The sequence below is a fragment of the Girardinichthys multiradiatus genome, chromosome 17 (genome assembly GCF_021462225.1).
Source record: "Girardinichthys multiradiatus isolate DD_20200921_A chromosome 17, DD_fGirMul_XY1, whole genome shotgun sequence".
Lineage (NCBI taxonomy): Eukaryota > Metazoa > Chordata > Actinopteri > Cyprinodontiformes > Goodeidae > Girardinichthys > Girardinichthys multiradiatus.
The window spans coordinates 9514098-9536927 of record NC_061809.1 but is presented as its reverse complement, the minus strand read 5'-3'; the positions used below and the strand labels follow the sequence as shown (position 1 = coordinate 9536927).

The 22830-nt window shown below is 39.7% G+C and overlaps 1 protein-coding gene across 1 annotated transcript; it reads left to right on the top strand.

Annotated features, from left to right (window-relative positions):
- Positions 1–6593: 6593 nt before the first annotated feature.
- Positions 6594–21223, top strand: etnk1 (ethanolamine kinase 1). The gene is made up of 8 exons (XM_047389416.1): positions 6594–7154; positions 8965–9224; positions 9424–9555; positions 11193–11335; positions 17011–17094; positions 17177–17337; positions 17932–18005; positions 18215–21223. Exons 1-8 carry the CDS (start codon positions 7008–7010, stop codon positions 18285–18287), a joined length of 1074 nt encoding a protein of 357 aa, XP_047245372.1. The 5' UTR covers positions 6594–7007; the 3' UTR covers positions 18288–21223.
- Positions 21224–22830: the final 1607 nt, after the last annotated feature.

The window sequence follows — 22830 nt, the reverse complement described above, 5'->3', positions numbered from 1 at the left end:
GGGACGGCCCAGGACACGCTGGAGGGACTATGTCTCTCGGCTGGCCTGGGAACGCCTTGGGCTCCCCCGGAGGAGCTGGAGGAGGTGTATGGAGAAAGGGATGTCTGGGCGTCTCTGCTGAGTCTACTGCCCCCGCAACCCGGTCCCGGATAAGCGAAAGACGACGAGTACAATTACTGTTTTCAGAAATATGTATAAATAATTAAATTCAAATTCAAAAATACTTTATTAATCCCAAAGGTAAATTAAATGCTGTTGTAGCTCATTATGAAGGTGTCTTCAAAGAGCCGTTGTAGATGCTGATGGCTGTGGGCAGGAAGGATCTCCTGTAGCGCTCCGTCTTACAGCAGATCTGAAGAAGCCTCTGACTGAAGACACTCTGTTGTTGTAGGACAGTCTCATGAAGAGGATGCTCAGGGTTCTCCATAATGTTCTTCATTTTATGAAGAATCCGTCTTTCCACAATGATCTCCAGAGGTTTCAGAGGAGTCCCCAGAACAGAGCCAGCCTTCTTTATTGGCTTATTGAGCTTTTTTAAGTCCCTGGCTCTGATGCTGCTTCCCCAGCAGATGATGGCAGAAGAGATCACACTTTTCACAACAGACTTATAGAAGATATGTATCATCTTGCTGCAAACACCAAAGGACCTAAGCTTTCTCAAGAAGTACAGAGTGCTCTGTCCCTTCTTGTAGATGGCTTCACAGTTGCATCTCCACTCTAGTCTGTTGTCCAGGTGAACACCAAGGTATTTATACTCCTCCACTACCTTCATTTCTTCTCCCATGATAGAAATAGTTTTTGACTTATTCCTGTTTCTCTTAAAATCTACAATCATCTCCTTTGTTTTAGTCACGTTCAAAATGAGATGATTTTTTCCACACCATGCCACAAAGCGGTCCACCACCTTCCTGTACTCAGCTTCTTGTCCATCTCTGATCCACCCCACGACTGCAGAATCATCTGAGTATTTCTGCAGATGACAGGAGTCTGTCTTGTACTGGAAGTCTGAGGTGTACAGAGTGAAAAGGAATGGTCAGAGTACAGTCCCCTGTGGTGCTCCTGTGCTGCTGACTACCTGGTTAGACTCACAACCCTTCAGTCTCACAAACTGTGGTCTGTTTGTCAGGTAGTCTTTGATCCAGGAGATTGTTGAGGCCTCCACCTGAGTCTTATGGAGTTTCTGACAAAGCAAATTGTATTGGATTGTATTAAATGCACTGGAGAAATCAAAAAACATGATCCTCACAGTGCTACTGGCTTTGTCCAGATGACAGTGGGTTTGTTGAAGCAGGTGTATGATGGCATCTTCAACTCCAACTCTACAGGGGGATGTCAGGGCAACAGGTCTATAGTCATTGAGGATTGATGGGTGAGTTTTCTTTGGTACCGGAACAAGACAGGAGGTCTTCCACAACACCGGAACCTTCTTCGGGGCCAGGCTAAGAGGAAGAGGTGCTGCAGAATCCCACAGAGCTGCTCTGCACAGGCCTTCAGGACTCTAGGGCTGACATGATCTGGACCTGCAGCCTTATTCCGATTCAGTCTCTCCAGTTGCATCTTCACTTGACTTCTTGAGATACACAGGTGGAAGGGGAAGCAAAGGAAGCATCAGCATCTTCTGATATGGTTGAAGGCAATCATTTAGAAGCAGAAGGGTCCATGGTTGAGGTAGAAGATAAAAAATTAGAGGTGTTACTGGACAGCTGTGGGTCCTGTGGGTCAAAGGAGGGTGGAATGTCTGTTTGGCTGTGAGCAGGAGAGGAGGATGCGAAGCTTGTTTCTGAACTGAACCTATTGAAGAATGTGTTCAGTTCATTGGCTCTGTCCAGACCTTCATCGGTCCGATCATCCCTCTGCCAGAAGCCCGTGATCTTCTGCATCCCTGTCCACACATCTCTGATATTGTTTTGCTGGAGCTTGCTCTCCAGCTTCTTCTTGTATACCTCCTTGTTGTCTCTTATCTTGACTTTAAGTTGCTTCTGTAAACTCCTCAATAATTCTCTGTCTCCCTCTCTGTATGCTCTTTTTTTCTTGTTAAGCAGGTCCTTCAGGTCACTGGTGATCCAAGGTTTGTTATTGGGGAAGCATCTCACAGTTCTGGTGAGGATGATGTTATCCACACAGAAGTTTATATAGTCGTTTACACACTCAGTCATGGCATTGATGTCCTCTCCATGTGGCTGGCACAGTGCATCCCAGTCTGTAGCCTCAAAGCAACCTTGCAGAGCTTCTTCAGTTTCCTGTGACCATTTTCTCACAGTCCTCTTTATTACAGGTTGCCTCTGAACAAGGGGCTTATATTTTGAGCAGAGAAAAACAAGATTGTGATCTGATTTGCCTAGAGGAGGTCTTGCTGTAGAGATGTATGAGTCCTTGACATTTGCATAAAACAAATCGAATGTTTTTTTTTCTCTGGTAGAGCAGCTGACAAATTGTTGAAACGTTGGAAGTGTAGCAGAGAGTGAAGCATGGTTAAAATCACCAGAAATTGCCACAAAAGCATTGGGGTTTTGTGTCTGTAGCTTAGCAACAACTGAGCTGAAGGCATCATATGCAGTGTCGGCAACAGCGGAAGATGGAACGTAAACTGTTGCCAAAATAACACTGGTGAACTCTCTGGGTAAATAAAATGGACGAAAACTTACTGCAAACAGTTCAATATCTGGACTGCAGAGATGACACTTCACAGTAACATGTCCTGGATGACACCATCTGTTGTTCACAAATACTGCCAGTCCACCTCCTTTACATTTGCCGCTCCTCTTTAAATCTCCGTCTGCTCGTATGGTTAAAAAGCCAGGCAGAGAGACGCTGGAGTCGGGGATATGATCCTGCAGCCATGTCTCAGTAAAACACATAATACTGCATGCCCGGTACTCTGGCTGGGTCCTTTGTAGGGCTTGGAGTCCATCCAACTTGTTTCCCAACGATCTCACATTGCCCATCATAATCGACGGAAGAGATTGTTTGAACTTCCTCCTTCTCTCTTTTCTCTTAGCTCCTGGTCTGCATCCTCCTTTTCAACTCATCGGGGATTTGGGGTTGTAGTTGAAGTATTATTTGAGCTTTTGAGATATTAATCAGCTGCTCCCGGTTTTAAGAAACAACCCTGTTGCCATGGCAATGCATCATAACAAATGTCCAAAAATAGAAAGTATTAGGAAAAATCCTCCAAGCTGCACAGCATCTGACACCGGAGAGGACAGTCGTCCAAAAACAAAAAAACAAAAATCAATTGTCCACCACAAGAGGAATAGTTCCCAAAAAAGAATAAATCAGAATCAAAAGTAACAGAGCTACTCCAACCTGCTGCCCCCTTGAGCGGCGCAATTCTAGTACTAAGTAATTTCTAGAAATAAGTAAATTGTTTTTTATTGTTGCAAATGTATGCATATCTATCATCTTACTATTAACCTAAACCTATACACTAAGATAAAGGAAAATATCCTGGCAGTTACACACAAGCGTTCTTCCTAATTTTTGTCTTAAAACAAGTACTTCAAATCAGTATGTTTCAGGGTTTTATGTAGTTGCTGAAATATAAAATAGTACAGATGGATGTTGGTAATTTTTAAAGAGCAACATAGTCTAATTGATATGACAAAGGACATCAAAAGTAATGTTTACATTTTCATTAAATCCCTGTGCTAAGTAAAATTCAGATTTTATCCTGATATTTATCCTGAGATTCCACTGATCAGCTTAGTTAACCTGTTTTCAATCTTTTTATACGTGCAATAGTTTCTGACACCAGCATAACCACTGGGCAATTAGGACCAAGAACCACTCCAAACATTTTGAAAAAATAGCATGCAGAAAATTCCTAAAACATATAAACAGAAAAAACATTTGGTCAGATTTCTTTAAAGTTTAAGTACTACTATGTTTGGGACACGCCAAGCATCTCTCATGACCTAAAACTGCCATCCTTATAATTGTTCATGGTGGTGGCAGCATCATTCCTATAGAATTCTTGTAAAATTGTAATTCTGAATACGTATTTGGAATAAAAATAGGACTTATGAGAGAAATCCCATGTTTAAATGGAAAATTCATTGAGACATAAATTGTGAGAATTGCACCTGAGCATAAGGTTTTTCATTTGATGGTGGGGAACAGTGGTTATTGGATGCTTTTTCACTTTGTAGTCTCAATTTGACTTTGTTTTTCTAGAAAGAAATATTAGTAGGCTAATAGGTAAAACTAAACCCACCATAAGTTAATTTGAATTAAAAGGAAATAAATCTGAAAAAATGTTAAATGACATGACTTGTTTATCTAAGAAGAAAATCCATTCCTGGGGTATCTGGGCAACACTCCAGGAGTGGATTTGAAATACAAACCCCTTAATTGATCTCAGATTATATTACTATTGTTTTCCTTGATGACTCTAAACTCCCGTTCCACAGCACTTTTTTATAAAAACAGTTGGAGTTGAAAGGAGCAGAATTAACTGTAAAAGACTTAGAAGTACAACCACTTGTTGGTTTGTCTGAACTCTTTTGTTTTATGAGCTCGCATTTACCGGATCACTGATTTAGAAGCAGGAAACTGCCAACAGCGATATATGTGTCTCTGTTGGCTGACCTGGGTTGGTATAGTAACAAGATTTTATGTCTTCTGGGTATAATGGAAAATTACCCAACACGCATATAAATAGAAAATGAGAGAACGATTGCAGGGCAGTTCTTTCAGGTTGCGAAGTATACACCTGCTTGCGTATGGGACGAGAGCAACCGGTTCATTGTCAAGAGGGAGAGTCAACAGAGGGGCACATTTCAAGATCCAATTAAAATCCTTGTTCATATGGAGACGCTGGATTAGAAGGTCACACAGTTGGTTTGGAGAGAACTCAAGAAGTAACCTATTCACAATGAAGGTTACTAAGTAACCAAGCAATCAGGTCTGGCCTGTTGGGGAGGAACAGAGACAGTGAGTGGGTTTTATTGCTGTCACAAGAATACAGCAAGATTTAATCTCTATGCAGCATTTTTCATATTTAAAAGGACTAAACGTCTTGTAGATCATCTTACCCAATGAGATGATTCCTATGCCTACCCTCCAAGGACAAGCGGGCACAGGAGATGTATGGATGGAGGGATAAAATTACAGATTTACTTTGAATTCCACTAAAGATGATGATGATGATGTAAAGTGTATATTTCCTCTTGCTTGTTTTTCTGGGCACATTTTAAAGAAATATTTATTTTCCTGAAACTTTCTGATTAATTAGTGACCAAAAATGGCTAAGTTAAAGGGTTTTCAAGAGTCTTCTTCCCATCATACACAATTCAACTGCTTAAGGAGGCCACAATAGCGTCAGAGCTGACGTATATAATATCCTAATCTTATTGGCTTCTATGTGGGTGGAGCACCCGCTGCTGCACCAGGAGCCTCAAGACTGGGTGGAGACAAATTTCCCACGGGAAGTCCCTCGTGAATGTTATGTGGGATTAAGACTTTCAACTTGTTTTTGACCAATTTTGTTGAAGGATTAATCTTTTTGTGGAATAAAAGAATAATAACTGTGCAAATTTGATCAAGTCCTCTGAAATAAACACCTTGAGGAAATTATGCATACAGTGCTTTCCAAAACTATTAATAAAAAAGGATAAAAAAAAAAAAACATTCATTTTCATTCCTCCTCACTATTATCTACTCCTTTGTGCTGGCCCTTTTCATTAAATACACCTAATCAGACATTCTGTGTTTTGAAATATAAAAAGTATTTTTTTTTTTGATATTTCAAAATCAGAATTTAACAGTATAAAGCAAACAAACCCACATTTTCTGTTAAAGTTACTCACATATTAAAACATCTAAGGAAATAACTATAGGCTTGTGTGAAGATAACAGTTTGCCTTAGCTGTGGTGCAAAGGTCCATGGCACTCATGTTGTTGTCTGGTGGATTACTACTGTGTTTGGCCTGCATCTCGTCAGCCTCAGAGCATGGGGGACCCTCATCAGTTGGTACTGACATGCATCACACAGGTGTTGTGTATACAAACAAAATTATAATAATTGTTCTTCATTAGGAAAGAATGTGAGGCTGATTTTGAGGGTTGTTCACACAAACAACATTTAAATGTTTTTATTGGTAACCACCAAGTAAAGTTCTTATTTTAATCAGATATTAATTTAAAGAATTTTAATTGAATTTATTGGTAATGTTGTTTATCTATTTATTTAGTTTTTACCATTTATTTTGTATATTATACCTTGTTGCCCAGATATGACCATTGTTGCTGATATGGCACTTAAACTACTATTCTGTGGGCTAATTGTTACAAACTCTAAACAGATTATTGTTTCTGTCCGCAATAATGTTCAGTTTTTTTCTTTTTGTTTTACACACGTTAATCTGTTACAGCAAAACCGTTATAAATTGATATTTGATGTCCTTCAGTAAAATACTTTGGCTTGGTTTGGTTGCTTGTATCTTTTCTTCCTCTGAAGAGTTATGCCATGTAATGACTGTAGTTTGTGTTCGTCATGCTGAAATGTCATGCAAAATGCCCAAAATTATTATTTTTTAAGAATTTATAAATTACGGATGTGACGTATACAAAAACGCGATCGCTGCGGGTGTGTGTACGTTTGGGTTTATTAGGACTGTTCACGGCTAAGAAAACAGCAGTTAGACGATAGTTTTCTGTTTTCAGTTTCATTCACGTTTTATGCCTTTGAATGTTTCAGTTGTTGTAAATGTAGTACTTTATATATTTTAAAAGCCAGGCTTAAAGAGTTGTGCGACGTTTACTGAGTTAAGCTCCGCCAGCGGTGCACGCTGACGATATAAACAAGCAGCTCGTACTGCTTGCTTCGGGGAAGCTTTTTTACCCTGCAGATGGGTGGTTCTTTCTGAGAGGCGTTGACGCACAGCGACTGCACCAGGTTTATTTAGCCGCGACTCCGAACTCCGTTTCAGACGCTGCGCACTGTGTTGCCATTTCCAGCACTGCTAATTTCGCTACGTGAGGTATCTTGTGAAACACTTGTCTTCGCCATGGCGGACTACATTCATGTCCCAGACGAGGCTCCCGCTGTGCCCAAAATAGAAGTGACGGTCGATGAGAACGACTACCGACCTGGTGCACTTCGGCTAATGAAGGAGCTCAGACCCAACTGGAAACCTTCCGAAATCAAAATGAAGGTACTATTTATTTCTTGAAAACATTTTTTTATTACGTTCGTACTGTAACGTATTTTCACACGCTTTATAAACCCTGGCTTATCCGAGTGGTTTTTGCTACCGTTGAAAGCTAGTGTTAGCTAGCTAGGTGTCCCATTTGAATAAATGTCGCTGACGTCAGACGAAACTGGCGATTATAAAGTCATTGCGTGGTGCTAAAAGGACAAATATGTTTAATATTCCAGTTAAACGGTATTTTATAGCATACTAAAAACTTATAGATAGATGCAGTTATAAAGTGACCCTTTCCATCCACATTTAATTTAACTTTACAACTAGCATATGCGTCTGTTAATGCCAGGAAAAGCATTAAAAATGCTCAGATTTTTTTCCTTTACACATATGTAGAGTTTTCATTAATCTAAATCTTTGTTTTCTAGAGTCTCTGTTAAGTAGAATGATCCAGTTTAGCTTTAAATGTGTACGAAGCTAGAAATAGTTCGGAGGTCTGTGAAATATTGAACCAGCCCTTTAATTTAGCACTGAATAATAAGCTACGAAACAGAAACCAATTTTACTGTCATCACCACCCATCCATACAGCTTACAGTTCTTACACTGCCATGCAGCAGGAGTTGCCTGTTCCCAAGGGATATGGAAATACGGATGGAAAATGGGTATACAACTTGCTTACGGTTTTTTTTTTGTCACATTCTAACATGGACAGAAAACCATATCAAAGTTAGGGAATGCAATAAGCCACTTCTATATCAGAGATCAGAAGGATTTTGTAAAGCAACTTGGAATCTCTGGAAGAAATGTCGACAACCGTGTGAGCTTGACTGTCGAGCATTTGCATTTACGTTTTGCATGATTTACGTAATCTAATCCTTTAAGGTTACTGATGTACTAAAGTCAAACGGTACCTAATTTAGGAGTCCTACACAAAGTAGAACAAGCAGGACAACACATTTTTCCTCTTCTATCATGACCTAGCGGTGTGGCTCAGCATTGTAAACATAACCAGAATGAATGATCACATGCCCTGCTGCCTTTGCCTGTATTCATCAATGAGGCAAAATGGGGGCTTCAGCAAATACCAGTCATTCCTTTAGCATGGAAAAAAAAAAATTCCACGCAATCCTGTCATTCTCCGTCAGTCCCAGACAGCGTAAACAGTTGGGACTGTTATGTAGGCGGCTGACATCCCCCCAGTGGATTTCCAGCTTTATTGTGTCTGCAGGTCAGTTGAAATCAGCCAAGCTAAGTCACAGTTTTGTTTCAGTCTGCTTTACTGTATTAATGTTTACTAGATCCTCACACCTCTCTAAGCGTATGTAATGGTTAAAAGGACTCAGGGTGTTTTTCTTATCCTTACAACACTTCATTCATTTGCTTTTGTTGGAGCGCTTGTGTTTATCAATCTACCCTTGTGTTATATACCAAAATGTTCACCTTATCAGCTCTGTGCAGGTCGAAGTCAAACAGTTAGGGGTAAATCTAAAAAATAAAATGTAGATGAATCACTTACAGTCTCTGATCCTGATATTAACCAGTATTGGAGGGTAGTTTACCCATTTACAACTAGATTTATTTTTATAAAACCGAAATGTTATTTTTTTTACACGGGTAAGGTGTTATCTATGAAACATTATCATAGCATGTTTGTGGCCACAGAAGATCCAGTTTTACCAAAATTAGAACTAAATGAAACTAGTCTCATGGTCAAGTCTCTGCCCTAGAGAGTTTTTAAGCACAAGTCTGTTCACTAAACCGAACAATACACAATCCCCTGATTCAAATACTCTCTTGGCCCGTCTTCCTTTCTGCAGTTTTTCACCGATGGAATAACCAACAAGCTGCTTGGCTGTTACGTGGGCGCAGTCATGCAAGACGTGGTTCTGGTCCGTATTTACGGCAACAAAACAGAGCTGTTGGTTGACCGGGAAAACGAGGTGAAAAGTTTCCGAGTGCTGCATGCACATCGCTGTGCCCCAAGCCTTTACTGTACCTTCAACAATGGCCTCTGCTACGAGTTTCTGCAAGGGACCGCCCTGGAACCTGAGCACATTCGCAGCCAACCTGTTTTTAGGTAAGAGAAGAGTTCAAACCGGGAATATTATTCTCTGTTGTCAATTCATATTATCAGGGGGATTCTCCTGGTTCAGTATAGCCTGCTCATGCATGGTTAACAATGTCTGGTGATTTTATTTATTTTTTTAATTAAATTTTTCTGAATGGGAGGATGATACAGCAACATAATTTAAATCGTTTGCTCTTCTGCTTTGCAGGCTTATTGCGAGGCAGCTTGCCAGGTACCATGCCATCCATGCCCATAATGGCTGGGTGCCACGCTCTGACCTGTGGCTGAAGATGGGCAAGTACTTTGCGCTCATTTCCAAGTGCTTCAAGGAGCATGACAGGTGAGTGCTTTACTCTTAACTTTGAGTTCTCCCTGAGCCTCTTCAGTAGTTCATTTATGAGGTTTGTTTCAAAATAATAATAAAAAATCTGTTAATATTTAAAAGATATTCTATTTAGTGTTCATTAATGAAAATGATTATCTAGTATTGATTGCTTAGATAGGAAATAACATTTTTACCAATCTTCGAGAAAAGGGATTAAAACAAACAGGTTTTGCTGGCAGTTAATAGGAAGAGCATAGCTACAAACATCCTGTTCTTCATGTTTGACGAAATTCTACGTAATGCCCACAGCAGTCTCAGGAACCTACGTTTCCAAGCAGAACATCACATCACAATGAGATGATTACATACTTTACTTCACTTGGTGGGTGTGGTTTTTTTTATTTTTATGTATTAGACCAAGGTTCCCCGACTAAAATAGCAGGAGGTCCACTACCTCCATCATCCAAACACTTTGTGGTCTGACAAAAATATTTTCTTCCAGTTTTATTTAACATTTAATTAACACTAGAGGTTTTGTTTTTAAATAACTGATCAATTATTCATATGCCCATGAAATAATCTGCTGAACAGAAAAATGCGATCTAATTTATGTACCCATATTAAACGCACTTTGAATGGTACAGTCCAGCTGGGTCTGTACATCTTGGTATAACAGTTCTGTTCTTCTTGTGCTTATGGCAGGCCGGGCAAGTTGCTTAACCTTTTCCTTGAGGTGTTGTCCTTCTTTTCCATCTTAAAGTGCTTCTGCCACAGCTTCCATGCACTCTTTGATCATTTCCCAGTCAGTGAAAAGCTTTTTGTGTTTTCCTAAAATCCACCGTACTCGCAGTGAACACTCGTATGCTCACTGTTGTGCTGTAAGAGAGTGTGTTATCAGCCGTGAAGCTCGCTCATAATGTCCGCTCAGTTCATTTATTCTCCTTGTCCTACAGTCAGACTCAAGCAGATAGCTTTGGTTGTAGTTCTTATGTTTGGTTTCATAATGTCTCTTTAGATTTCCACTCTTTATAAGTCCTACTAATTCAGAACATATAAGGCAGACTGGCCTGACACCACACAAAAGTTAAAAGGAAAGCGTATGCCTCTGTCCATTCATCTTTTAAATGTGTGATTTTCGTAGTCCACTTTACTTATTTTTGATAAAGCCATCTTCTTTTACTCATCTGTGCACCACCAAGTCATCGTACTATCAGAAAACATGAGCTCCCAAGCTAGTAACCCCTGTTCAAGGACCCTGCATAGCTTCTTCTTTGTCATTTTCTGGCGGTTTGCATACAACCATGTAGTGAATTACCACCACCAGCTGGGTTCGAGTGTGGACCAGAATGGTGCTAACCCGCATAGCTGCCCATCACACCTGTTAAAAAGTTAGACACGGCAGCTGGCAGGAATAAAATGTCTGTCTACATAGTAAATGAGAAACGCTTTGCGGTCCAGACAAAACGTTCTCTGGGTTGGGATTTGGACTGGGATTTGGGCACCACTGTATTAGATGATATTTTCTTGTAAAGACAAAATAACTGACCTAACCAGTTGTCAGCAACTCTGAGGCCCTTATCTTCCTGATCTGCAGCTCAATGTGGAAACATGGCTCAGAATATTTACGTTCTGTTACTTTTTGCTCTTTCCAGGTTGAGCTTGGAGGTTCCCAGCCCACAGCACCTCCGGAAAGAGCTGGTGTGGCTCCAGCAGAGCTTGTCTGTGCTGGACTCTCCTGTAGTTCTTTGCCACAATGATCTTCTTTGCAAAAACATCATTTATAACCAGAGAGAAGGTGAGTATGAGCTGCAGAGGTGCAGTCCCAGACATTACTGTGTGACTGGGTAGTGGTGTGATTTCTTTTATTTATTTTCTGGGCAGGTTGCATTTAGTAATTTTCTCAGACGTAACCTTCTGCTCAGTGTTTGTATTCGGCTCAAGTGCAGAATTGGAAAGATTAGACAAGATATTTTTTAAGTATGAATGTTCTAATTCTGTGCTGCTATTACTGAAGTTAGAACAAACGATGACATGTCTTTGCTAGCTTGATGATATGAATCACCGGTAAACATATTGGCTTATTTTTACACAAGCAACTGAATTCATGCTGTATCTTTCTGGCTAGCCAGTGACACTGTTCTACTTGTTGTCTTTGTTGTGGATTGTTCTAAATATGCAAGAATAAATTAAAGCGGAGGGAAAAAATAACAAGAGTTTGGAAGGTGGGTGAAGGTTTCTAAGAGCTGTCGGCCCCCTCGTCTGTTTGGGACGAGGGGTGAGGAAATTCTCACAGCTCCTTGTGTCTAGCTTTTCTCCCCTAGGAGTGACAGCGGAGGCTTTGGCTGCCCCTGCACCGCCTTGAGAGAATAACCAACACTGTGAGGGGCCCTCACATAGTGTGCCCACTGCTCAGGCTAATCGGGATGAGTTCATGGCAGCAGTAGGAGCCACATACATGCGTCTCGGCAGTCTGTTGACATGACATCTTAATATCAGGATGAACACATTTTTATTCAGTAAATGAATATATTGTTGCATCAGTATTTTAATCACAGGGATGACTACATAGTTAGAAAATGTAAAGGTGTGATTCTGTTTATGTTACTGACATTTTACCTTTTGATAAGATTAAAACTAACATTAAATCCATTTTGCAGTTTACTCCTGTCTACCATACCATGAAAAACCCCGTCGATAAGCTACAGTATGTTCTATAAAACGCTCTTTCCTATATATTGTCACAGTTTCATCAAATGGGAATAAATCTACACCTGGTAATATAATTCAAATATACATTTTATCCAGATTTAATTCAAAATGTGGTTAAGAAGTCCTGTAAAGTTTGACTGTGCATGGATTGTCGAAATTGTTGGTTCTGGTCTTCTCATGGGCGTAGTGAACATGAATAATGCAGAAAATCAACCTGACCTTTTAAAGGCTGAAACATGCTTCTGTAAAACAGTTTAAATGGAGCTATATATTGTTGGAGAGCATATATGCTTACCTGCAGATTATACTGTTACAGGTTCAGCAAGGACTGTATACGTCATCTCCTGGACATAAGGCTCCCTGTACAAGCACTATAGATTCCTGCATATAAAACGTCGACAAACTGTGTACTGCCTGAAGCACGCATGCTAAACTTTCTGTCCCAATTCCTTTCTTGAACACACAGACGTGTGAACATGAACTCTATACATGTGCTCCAACTTGTAGAATCATGTTTCAGGCTTTATTGTGTTCATTAAAACAGGCTCAGGTTCGTAGTTGTTGAACTTACTCCAGATCACCTGCTATAAGCAGATCTCTTTAAAAATGCAAACACAAAAATACAAATTACAAACTTAAACTCCCACAGTTGACATCCCCAGCTTACAGCCTTATTGTACATAATCTTTTTAGATGATTTTAAGTGCTCTTTTAAATAGTTGAACTATTTCACGTTACAGCTCCTTGTTTCATTATTTATACCTCTTGAACTTAGTGTCACATTACAACTGAAAACCTTAAATTTGTTTTATTGGGATTTTATGCTACAGACCAACTCAAAGTAGTACATAGGGAAAGAAAAAGGATACAAGGTCGCTCCACTTTTTGTTTTTTTCAAATACAAAATATGACATGCCTTTGTATTCAGCCCCCTGTACTCTGATACCCCTTAAAAATATCCAGTACAAGTTGTTGCCTTCAGAAATTAGTTAATAACCTGCATCATTTTATTTTCCCATTATGAATCCAGCTGTTCTGTGCAGTCTTAAGGGGATTGTTGGGGACCATTAGTGACCAAACTGTAACATGAAGACTTGGAAGCTCACCAGGAAGGTCAGAGGTTAGGTTGTGGAGACCTTTAAATCATTGAACATCCCACAGAGAACTCCTCAATCATCCGTCCAAGCATTGAAGGAACATCCAAACCTACAATTAGAATCCTGCTAACAGATGGTCCTTTAGCCAGAGAAGACAACGTTACCCAAAGAGGAGGCCCATGGTAGTAACCCTGCAGGAGGAGCAGATATCTACAGCCCAGCTGGGAAAATCTGTCAACACAGCTACTAATTGTCCATTCCAAACTAAGCTTTATTGAAAAGTGCAGAGAAGAAAGCTGTTGTTGACAGCTCTGAGAAGATCCACTCATTTGCCCAAAGCCATCTGGGGAAAAGGGAACAAATTTAACCTTTTTTCCCCGTAATGTAAAGTACTATGCATTACCGAGAACTAACCGCGATTTTCTTCAGAAGAGAGACAGCACCTGATCCACTACAAACCTGCTGGAGGCTAGGCAAAGATTCACCTTCTAACAGCCAAAGCAACAATGAACAGTTTAGATCAAAGCATATTCATGTTAGAATGCCCCAGTCAAAGTTCGGACCTAAATTCAAATGAGAATCTGTGGCAAGACTTGAAAATTGCTGTGATCAAACACGGTCGATCCACTTTTAATGACAGACTTTTTTTTTTTTTTTTCTTCTTCTTCCTCCAAAGAAATGCAGTAAAAAAATCCTAGGTGCAAAACTGGTAGAGACATATGGTGAAAGACAAGTAGCTGAAATTGTATTTAAAGGTGGTTCTATAAAGTATTGACTTGGGTGGGCTGAATACAAATACACTGTTGTTGGTAAAAGATGTTAAAACCAAATATCCTGTTACTTTCCCTGCATAAATGTTCCCTTACTTTGTGGTGGTCTAAGGTCATGGGGAAAACATTTTGTTGGCTGAGCACAAAAAGAAAACAGGGTTGCTGCCAAGCTGCTTCCTGTGCATTTTTGCTGCTGAATTGAAAGCACTTGTTGGTAAAACCAAAAACCAGAGGTGGAAGTGTAAAGTAATTTGATGTTAAGTGTTGTCCAAAAATAATGCTTACCTTTGTGTCTCAAAAGCCCAGTCACAAGCTGGTTTAATTTATTTTTCCCACTTTTCATGTTATGCAAAATATCTTATCCAATGTGGCAAAAAAAAAATGTAGATTGAGGCCCATAAGAAGGCCTCTCAAAGATTCTGTCACATGCAGAAGCAGCAGAGGACCAATAGGAAAAGAGCATGGGGGGGGGGGGGGGGGAGTGGTAGGTGACTGTAGCTGTAGGGGGAAGAGACTTACTTTTTGGCAGCAGGGCCTGATGTTTGGAAACTGTGAGAGAATGGTTAAAAGACAAATGTGTGAGTGTGAGCATGTGTGAAAGATGTGTTTGCCCAAACCTTTTCATCTGCTGCACAGGGGGGCTATAGCCACTGGCCCGGAGGTGTTCAGTTGTGTCCCGCTAGGACCCACACGCCGGCTGGTAACCCACCTCAAAGTGTCTTTCTCTGTAGTCCAGCCTAAGAGATATGATTTTCCATTATGTCAGGTTTAAGGAATTGATAAACATTAAAAGTGAAGTGAATTAGATTAGATTAGGTTTCTTCTCGGAAATAGGATTTGGGTTTTTTTATTTTCTGCATCAGCGGGCCTGTCAAAGTAAGGGTTTGGATTTTGAGATAAACAGCCTCATGACTGACTACTTCCCCCTTTGTTCATTCACTAATGCTGACATTTCGCATTGTCAGTGGTTTAAAAAAAAAAAGCACCAAGGCAGCAACACTCATTTTAAAAGTTCCTTTTACATAGTTAAAAACTGAAGCTTAAAAGAAAAATTCCAGGTTAGCATCTGGTTAAATGAGCCTCATTTCATCAAACGGTTGTTGATTTGGCTGCAGAAATGATAATAGTACAACTTTGACGTGACTCAAACCATACTGAGCGATCCCAGAGTACAAACAATCACTACATACCACACCCCTATTAACTCAGTTTTCAGTGGCCTCGCCCAAAGATTCTGCAACATGAAAGAACGGATCGCAGTTATACAATACATTAAATCTCCTTCCTCACGTAAACTCTCCAGATATGTTGACAGCTTTCAGACCCAAATCAGTTCATCTCGCTGTAGAGCATCCAGAGCGTATATATGCAGAACTGTACAAGCATAATGACGTCACACCAGCTGATCCAGGGCAGACTGGTTTTCTCTTTCAACACCACTGAAGTATGGCTCCACAGTGGCCTGGGTCTGAATGCAGGTTCACCTCATCTCAAGCTGAAAAAGCAAACCCAGTGTGGAGGGCACCTGCACTGTCGTGGCTTTGGAGAACCAGGTTTCTATTCTAGATTTTGGCATGACTCCATAATTCCATGCTTTGGGAGACTAAATTGTCTTGAGATCATGCTGCTTTTAAAAATCGTTTGCTCTAGAAAACTCTCCATCCTGTGCACAATAACACAGAATGTTTCAAACTGCTTACATGCTGATCATGAGGTTGTGGTATTTATTGTTCTGTTCAAACAGTCAGCAGTTATTCCCATGCACTGCCCAGATTCATGCAGAAACGCTGCTGACAGACATCCTCCTAATCACTGCTGGCTAAAAACTGACTCCTGTTTCAGAAGTTAAATTTCTTTTATCTTTATCTTGCATCTTGAATTTTTTTTTTTATTGTTTTTGATGAAGTCATTGACAACTTAAAGTACCTTGTGGTATGTCTGCAGTCAGCCTCTGTAATCTTCCAAATAAACTGATGAGGAACAATCCCATATTCAAATGTTACCCACGATACCTAAAACTGACATAAATGTGCATACACAAAGCTCTGATGTACAAAATAATCATGAGCTAAATTTCCCACCATATGCAAAGTTTATAAATGAGTCAAAGTATTTTGGATTATAACAACTGGTGTGTTGCTGTCTTGCTGTAGACTGGTCTTAGTGTTTTTGTGTGTCTATACTTTACCCTTTTACCATCTACTTCTCATTCCATCTTTTTTTTTTTTTTTTTTCCTTCCCCGGTCTTTCCGAAAAGTTTTGTCTGGCCATTTTCCCTTTACCCTGCACATGGATCCAAAACAAACACTAACTGGAAAGTCAGCTTGCCCTCTTCCCACCAACTTTTTTTGTGTTGCACCGTGCCTTACACATTTTCTCCTCTGATGTGTCCCAGTTGCCAGTTTTGTGTGTCTGCATGTTTCCGCTTAAGACTGAAGAAACAAAGTGTTCCTATAATGCATTTTAACCCGGGTGATAACTTTAAAACCTGGGTGAAAATGTGGAAACTTTTTTCTTCTCTTTTTTTCCTATTTTTGTTTTTAGTTTTCCATAAATACATATTTAAGGTGAATTTAAATGAAAAGTCGATCTTTTTTTTGACTTACTGAAAGCAGCCTTTTAGTATGAGTCCACATAATGCTAGAAATTGTTCTGCCTTGAAACCATTTTTAGGTAGAGGTGTCTCTCCATATTCCTGTCTGGATTTTCCTCCATTTTCTATTTACGCCTCAAAATGCAAACTCTTACTTGCCCCTGAAATTGGCTGTCTAGACAGTTTTTCCATTTTAGTGGAATAAAATATAGAGCCTTAACATTATTAAAGGGAAACAACATAATCATTACTTCTGTGTGTCTGGTATCACTGTCTGAACAATGCTTCTTCTGTCCCCCAGGCAGTGTAAAGTTCATTGACTACGAGTATGCAGGGTACAATTACCAAGCCTATGATATTGGGAATCATTTCAATGAGTTTGCTGGTAAGAATCAATCTACAAAAATGTCAAATGGTTCACTGTGCTGTGGTGGGAGTTCCAATTATTCCCTGTTTTCCTGTTTTAGGCCTGAATGAAGTGGACTATAGTCACTACCCAGAGCGGCCCTTTCAGCTACAGTGGCTCCGCTCCTACCTGGAGGCGTACAAGGAGCACAAAGGCCAGGATGGTGTGGTCACTGACAGAGAGGTGGAGATTCTCTATGTTCAGGTCAACAAATTTGCCTTGGTAAGTATTTGTCTTTAACGTAGTTCATAAATAGATTATTACAGATTCCTTAAAAAACAACGCACTAGCCCTTTAGTCACTGAGTCGAGCCTAACAACCAATCCTGGAGCACAACTATATTTTATAAACAGCTTATATAGAATGCACCACAAGGGGGCGCCAAATCTTCTTTTACTTCATGGACGCTCAGGTGGCGCAACCAAACTCTTTTCTGTTTTTGACTGAGCTCTTGTTCATGGGCCTTGAATGTTGCTTCTATGAAACGGATTGTAAATTGTTGTGCTGCCACCACAATCTTTCTTGTAAAAAAACAATCTCTGAGTTATTTTTGTGTTATAATGATAACCGGTGCTGCAACCGTTAACAAAGATTATTACTTGTATGGTTTAAACAGAGTAGATGGAGATGTAAGCCGCCTGCTCTGAGTGGAAGACATGCCAACGGCTCTTTCTCTCTGAGCTTTCTTACCAATTGTTTGCCGTTAAGAGGAATAGAGGGCGATGTGGAGTGTGGGCGGGTGAATCACATGTCAGCTGTTTGTTTTTGTGTTTAATAATTTAAAATTTACCTTTGTAACTCTTTTTCTGTGTCCAGGCATCTCATTTTTTCTGGGGTCTCTGGGCTCTGATTCAGGCCAAGTTCTCCACCATTGACTTTGACTTCTTGGGGTATGTTTCTGTCCTACAACAAGCTGGCACACTTACACTTGTGCTTTTTATTTTTATTTTGCTGTAGCAAGCAGGGGCTTTCTGCCAATTCAGTGCACAATGTGCTGAAGTGGATAAATATTTTGATACAGAATAGTTTGTTCCGTACATTTTTATCTCATTGCTGACGGTGTTCTGTTTTTTTTTTGTTTTTTTTTTTCTACCTGAAGATATGCAAAGCTGCGCTTCAACCAGTACTTCAAGATGAAACCAGAGACAGTTGCACTGACTTTGCCCGAATAAAAGCATTTAATCTCCTTCTCTCTTCCTCCTGCTTTCTCCCTGCCCCTCACATGATGACTGCAAGATGCCCTCTAGAGGACTGTGTTAAGAATAACTCAAGTTGAAATTCCTGTTTGGTCCCCATTGTCCTTTTCAACAGAGATGGGACAGAATGTAGTCCGATCATCTGCAGATACATCTGGAAATTAATTTTGAGGGTTAAAATGAAGAACGGATGTAAATACTGTTATAATGTGAAGCCCGTGTGGCTGAATAGTTTTCACTGAGTCACTTGTTTTGTACTGATATCATCTGGGATGTGGGCATTAGACCAGCGTACTGTACTCTGTACTTCCATCGCCTCCCCATGTACTTCATGTGTAAACTGTTGCAGAGACAGAACAAAGTCTCCTACAAACCAGATACTGAGCAGACCCCTGGATGTCTGATAGGCGACCTAAACACTAATTTGATTGGCTTGCGATTATTTCCATATGTACATAATATTGGAGAACATGAAGAGTCTTAAGGGTAAAAAAAAACACAAATATTTTTTTAGGATAAAGAAATGCACATAAACAGCTTTGTGTTCCAAGGAATCAATATGGGTCTTTGAATCTCATGTGATACAAGCTCCACCCCCTTCCTCCTGACTCTGTTTTCACCCTTATGTTGCCCAGTGCTGCATATGGGTGCTACACCTGAGTAGCCGTGTTGTCACTGCTGTGCAGCTAAAGGAGGGCTGTTGTATTTTGGGTTGCAGGAAAGCGCCTTGTGTTTACTTCTGACGTCTCCATTGAGCTAAACTGTTGTGTATCACTGGATCGGCTCTTGACCTTTCGGGTAGTTTTCACTTTAATGTAGATTTTGTGCTTACTGTGGCACTTGGATGTTTTTTTGTTGTTTTTTATTTTTTTTTTCATGTTAACTGCTTCCAGGAATGCACCTCAGAGGAATTTGAACATTCCATGTTCATGATTTCGTGCAGGAAAACATGGTTGCACTCATACGATAGGTCAGTAGTGTTTAGTGGATTGAACTCACTGTGAGACTGACTGTAAGCTATACTGTTTTGGACAAGACCAAACCATTTACACTGTCTGTGGGAATCATATGTAGTATTCCATCACCATGCTGTTCAGTTTGGGTCTCATTATGTACTTTATACTGACCGCTCCTGAATAACACATTGATTCGGCGTGATTCGGCTTTGCTGAAAATCAAATGTCTGAGCCAGTTCTAGGTTTTGTTTAGATTATTGGTGTTTATAAGGGGACGAGCACAGTGAACGTCATTGTTTAAAAGAGGCATGGGTCAGAATGTGACTACCAGAATAACCTTGTGTAAAAATAGCCTAATATCACTAGATTTGTACAAAAAATGTAAAATAAGCATGTAAAACATGATATAATTGATTTGATACCCAAACCTTATGCTGCTGTTGTATAGCAATGTGTAACATTGCTTACTATTATCTTTCATGTAAATATTATTTTGATACATGGAGTTACAAAGCAAAACTATAGAATGAAATTAGCCAAATGTGTTTGCAATTTTTAAGTTGGCACAGAATATTACAGCTTTTAGCTGGACGCTTGACTAGTCAGGCTAGACTTGGAGCTAGCCTGCAGCTGGCCGCTAAACGGGCGTCTCGCTTGTACCTTGCAAACTGTTCCGTGGATTTAAGACATTCTGGACTCGATGATAGGTGACGCACCTTAAGTTTCCACACTCCACATGGTCCATGTTTTTTGTAACCGTAAATATTTCCAAAGAGCTGAATTTGTTCTTGTATGCAAGTGGGGAAATGCAGCTGTTGTTCCTACACCTAGCTGACCAGCAGTGTGCAGCAACAAGTGGGGGAGGGGCAGTGCTGCATAATTCTAAACATCATACAGCTGGAAAAACTCTGGTCAGTCCAGAACATTTTCTGGCATCTCCTTAAAAGGACCATTGACTTTTTTTTTTTTTGTTAGTTAGTTTTTTTTTTCCCTGTATTATTTCCTGTATTATGTCAGTAATTGGCCCATGCCTAGTTTAACATATTAATTAGCTGGACGATGAGGGTTTGTTAGGGAGAAAAAGGTTTCTTACAGTCACTGAAATTCTCTTAATGTTGAAAAACGGATTTATTTCTTAGTCATCAACCAAGCCAGCACCAAAGTGCTGCTACCTTGGTCATACGTTGTGCATATTTCAGTTTTTACAGTTAGCGATGTTTTTTATATATGTGTTTTAAAATGGAAATCCTGTTTGACGGACACTGTCCAAATTACCTTGGAATGTAGTGAGGTGAAAATGCTCTGTTGACCTGCTAAAGAGCAGGTATTTCAAGGGTTAGTTCTGCACAACCTGTGAAATTTACACTTCTAGTAAGTGAAGCTGAAAGCCTGTTCACTCGTCTCTAAATTTCTTGTCTTTATTGATGAGGTAGAACTGAAAGATAAATGGGCAGCTCGAGGCGAACCCAGTGTAGCTGGGAAGTTAGGCCTGAGATTGATGTGAAAACTAGAGTACAGTTGATGGAGAGTGGCTTGGACTTGTTGGACGGTAGTGTTCTTTTGGGGGTTCGGTTAATTGACTTTCAGACCACGTTTACTTTAAGCAAATTTACATTTATTTACTTTCTCAGAATTTGATTTCAAATGTGACTAATTTCTCTATGATTAATCATTCTTACAGGCTTTAATTATCATTTCTGTTAATGTATATGTGTCATTTCTGACTGAATTCTTTTAGATAGTTCAGAACTATGTGCCCTTAAATCTCTTTGGCCACTGTAACATATGTACAGCAGACATATGTAATGTAATGCTTAGTCTACTATTAGAATTAAAAATGTACACAGCAGAATTTTTTTTTTAAAGATTACAATAAAGTGATTGATTTCCTGGTATAAGAGGTTATCTTGGATGAAATGAAGTAAATGCCTTTGAAAATAAAGTATTTACAAATTAGTTTTTTATTTTATTGTCTACTTCCTTTCACTGTTTTTTTGTCATGAGAGAAGATCAGAATATTTGACATTACCTGCAAATTGATTTATTTTAGAGAAGGCGCAATCCAGGATGTGTGGGTCTGAAACCACTTCCATTCTAGATCTAATTATCAAATGTTCAATGCAGAATGCTTTTTATTGAGCATTTAGCAAACATTCAAAAATCCCAGCTCTGGTAGCTAACTGCTGCAATTTATGCCTATGTATTAAGATTGTTCTAAGGCTTATGTAGTAAATACTGTCAACTCTTTGGCTCAACTTGAAGAAAATGTATGGTCTAAAAAACGTCTACATCCAAAAACTAAATTAATCTAAAACAGCTTTTTTTTCCCCATAAACATTCATTAATTATTCTCAAGTGGAATCATTGCCACGTGTACATCAGAGAAAGAAACGTAGAACCAAACATCCCAATAAAATACAGTAATAGTAAGGAAAACTATGTTAATATTGATATATTTTCTTCTGTTTTTGTCAATTTAGTGAATTGCATTATTACTATTGCTTCTTTTTTTCCCATGTTCCTTGCTGAGTCATTTCAGGCATACCAGATGGAGAAGGTGGTTGCATACATGTGCCAGGATAGTTTTGCCCTACAAAATAATATCTGGAGATAGTATCCTAATTGCTCAATTGACAAATCAGGGTTGCATCAGAATAGACAGGTTGAATAAATAAAATTTGAAACTGTGTCTGTGTGACCTTTAACCTTTTTGATTATTTATATGGGTGCATGCAGGTGTGTGTGAGCTAGTTAGTCACCTGGAATTGAGAGGTTCTAATGGTGGGAAGAGTAGAAACCTTACAGCACTCACTGCCCAAGAGCAGCAAAAACATAAAGCTACTGTTTGTATAAATATGGTGGCAGATCTGCTCCAGGATTAAGATGACTTACAGAGGTTGGACAATGAAACTGAAACACCTGTCATTTTAGTGTGGGAGGTTTCATGGCTAAATTGGACCAGCCTGGTAGCCAGTCTTCATTGATTGCACATTGCACCAGTAAGAGCAGAGTGTGACGGTTCAATTAGCAGGGTAAGAGCACAGTTTTGCTCAAAATATTGAAATGCACACAACATTATGGGTGACATACCAGAGTTCAAAAGAGGACAAATTGTTGGTGCACGTCTTGCTGGCGCATCTGTGACCAAAACAGCAAGTCTTTGCGATGTATCAAGAGCCACGGTATCCAGGGTAATGTCAGCATACCACCAAGAAGGACGAACCACATCCAACAGGATTAACTGTGGACGCAAGAGGAAGCTGTCTGAAAGGGATGTTCTGGTGCTAACCCGGATTGTATCCAAAAAACATAAAACCACGGCTGCCCAAATCACGGCAGCATTAAATGTGCACCTCAACTCTCCTGTTTCCACTAGAACTGTCCGCCGAGAGCTCCACAGGGTCAATATACACGGCCAGGCTGCTACAGGTCCTTCTCAAAATATTAGCATATTGTGATAAAGTTCATTATTTTCCATAATGTCATGATGAAAATTTAACATTCATATATTTTAGATTCATTGCACACTAACTGAAATATTTCAGGTCTTTTATTATGCCAGA

What these genes read in the sequence shown, in the direction of transcription:
- etnk1 (XM_047389416.1), top strand. Translation starts at nt 7,008, where the DNA reads ATGGCGGACTACATTCATGTCCCAGACGAGGCTCCCGCTGTGCCCAAA. An exon ending in AGGTCAACAAATTTGCCTTG is followed by an intron (nt 17,338 to 17,931) that starts GTAAGTATTTGT and finishes TTCTGTGTCCAG; the next exon opens with GCATCTCATTTTTTCTGGGG. An exon ending in ATTGACTTTGACTTCTTGGG is followed by an intron (nt 18,006 to 18,214) that starts GTATGTTTCTGT and finishes TTCTACCTGAAG; the next exon opens with ATATGCAAAGCTGCGCTTCA.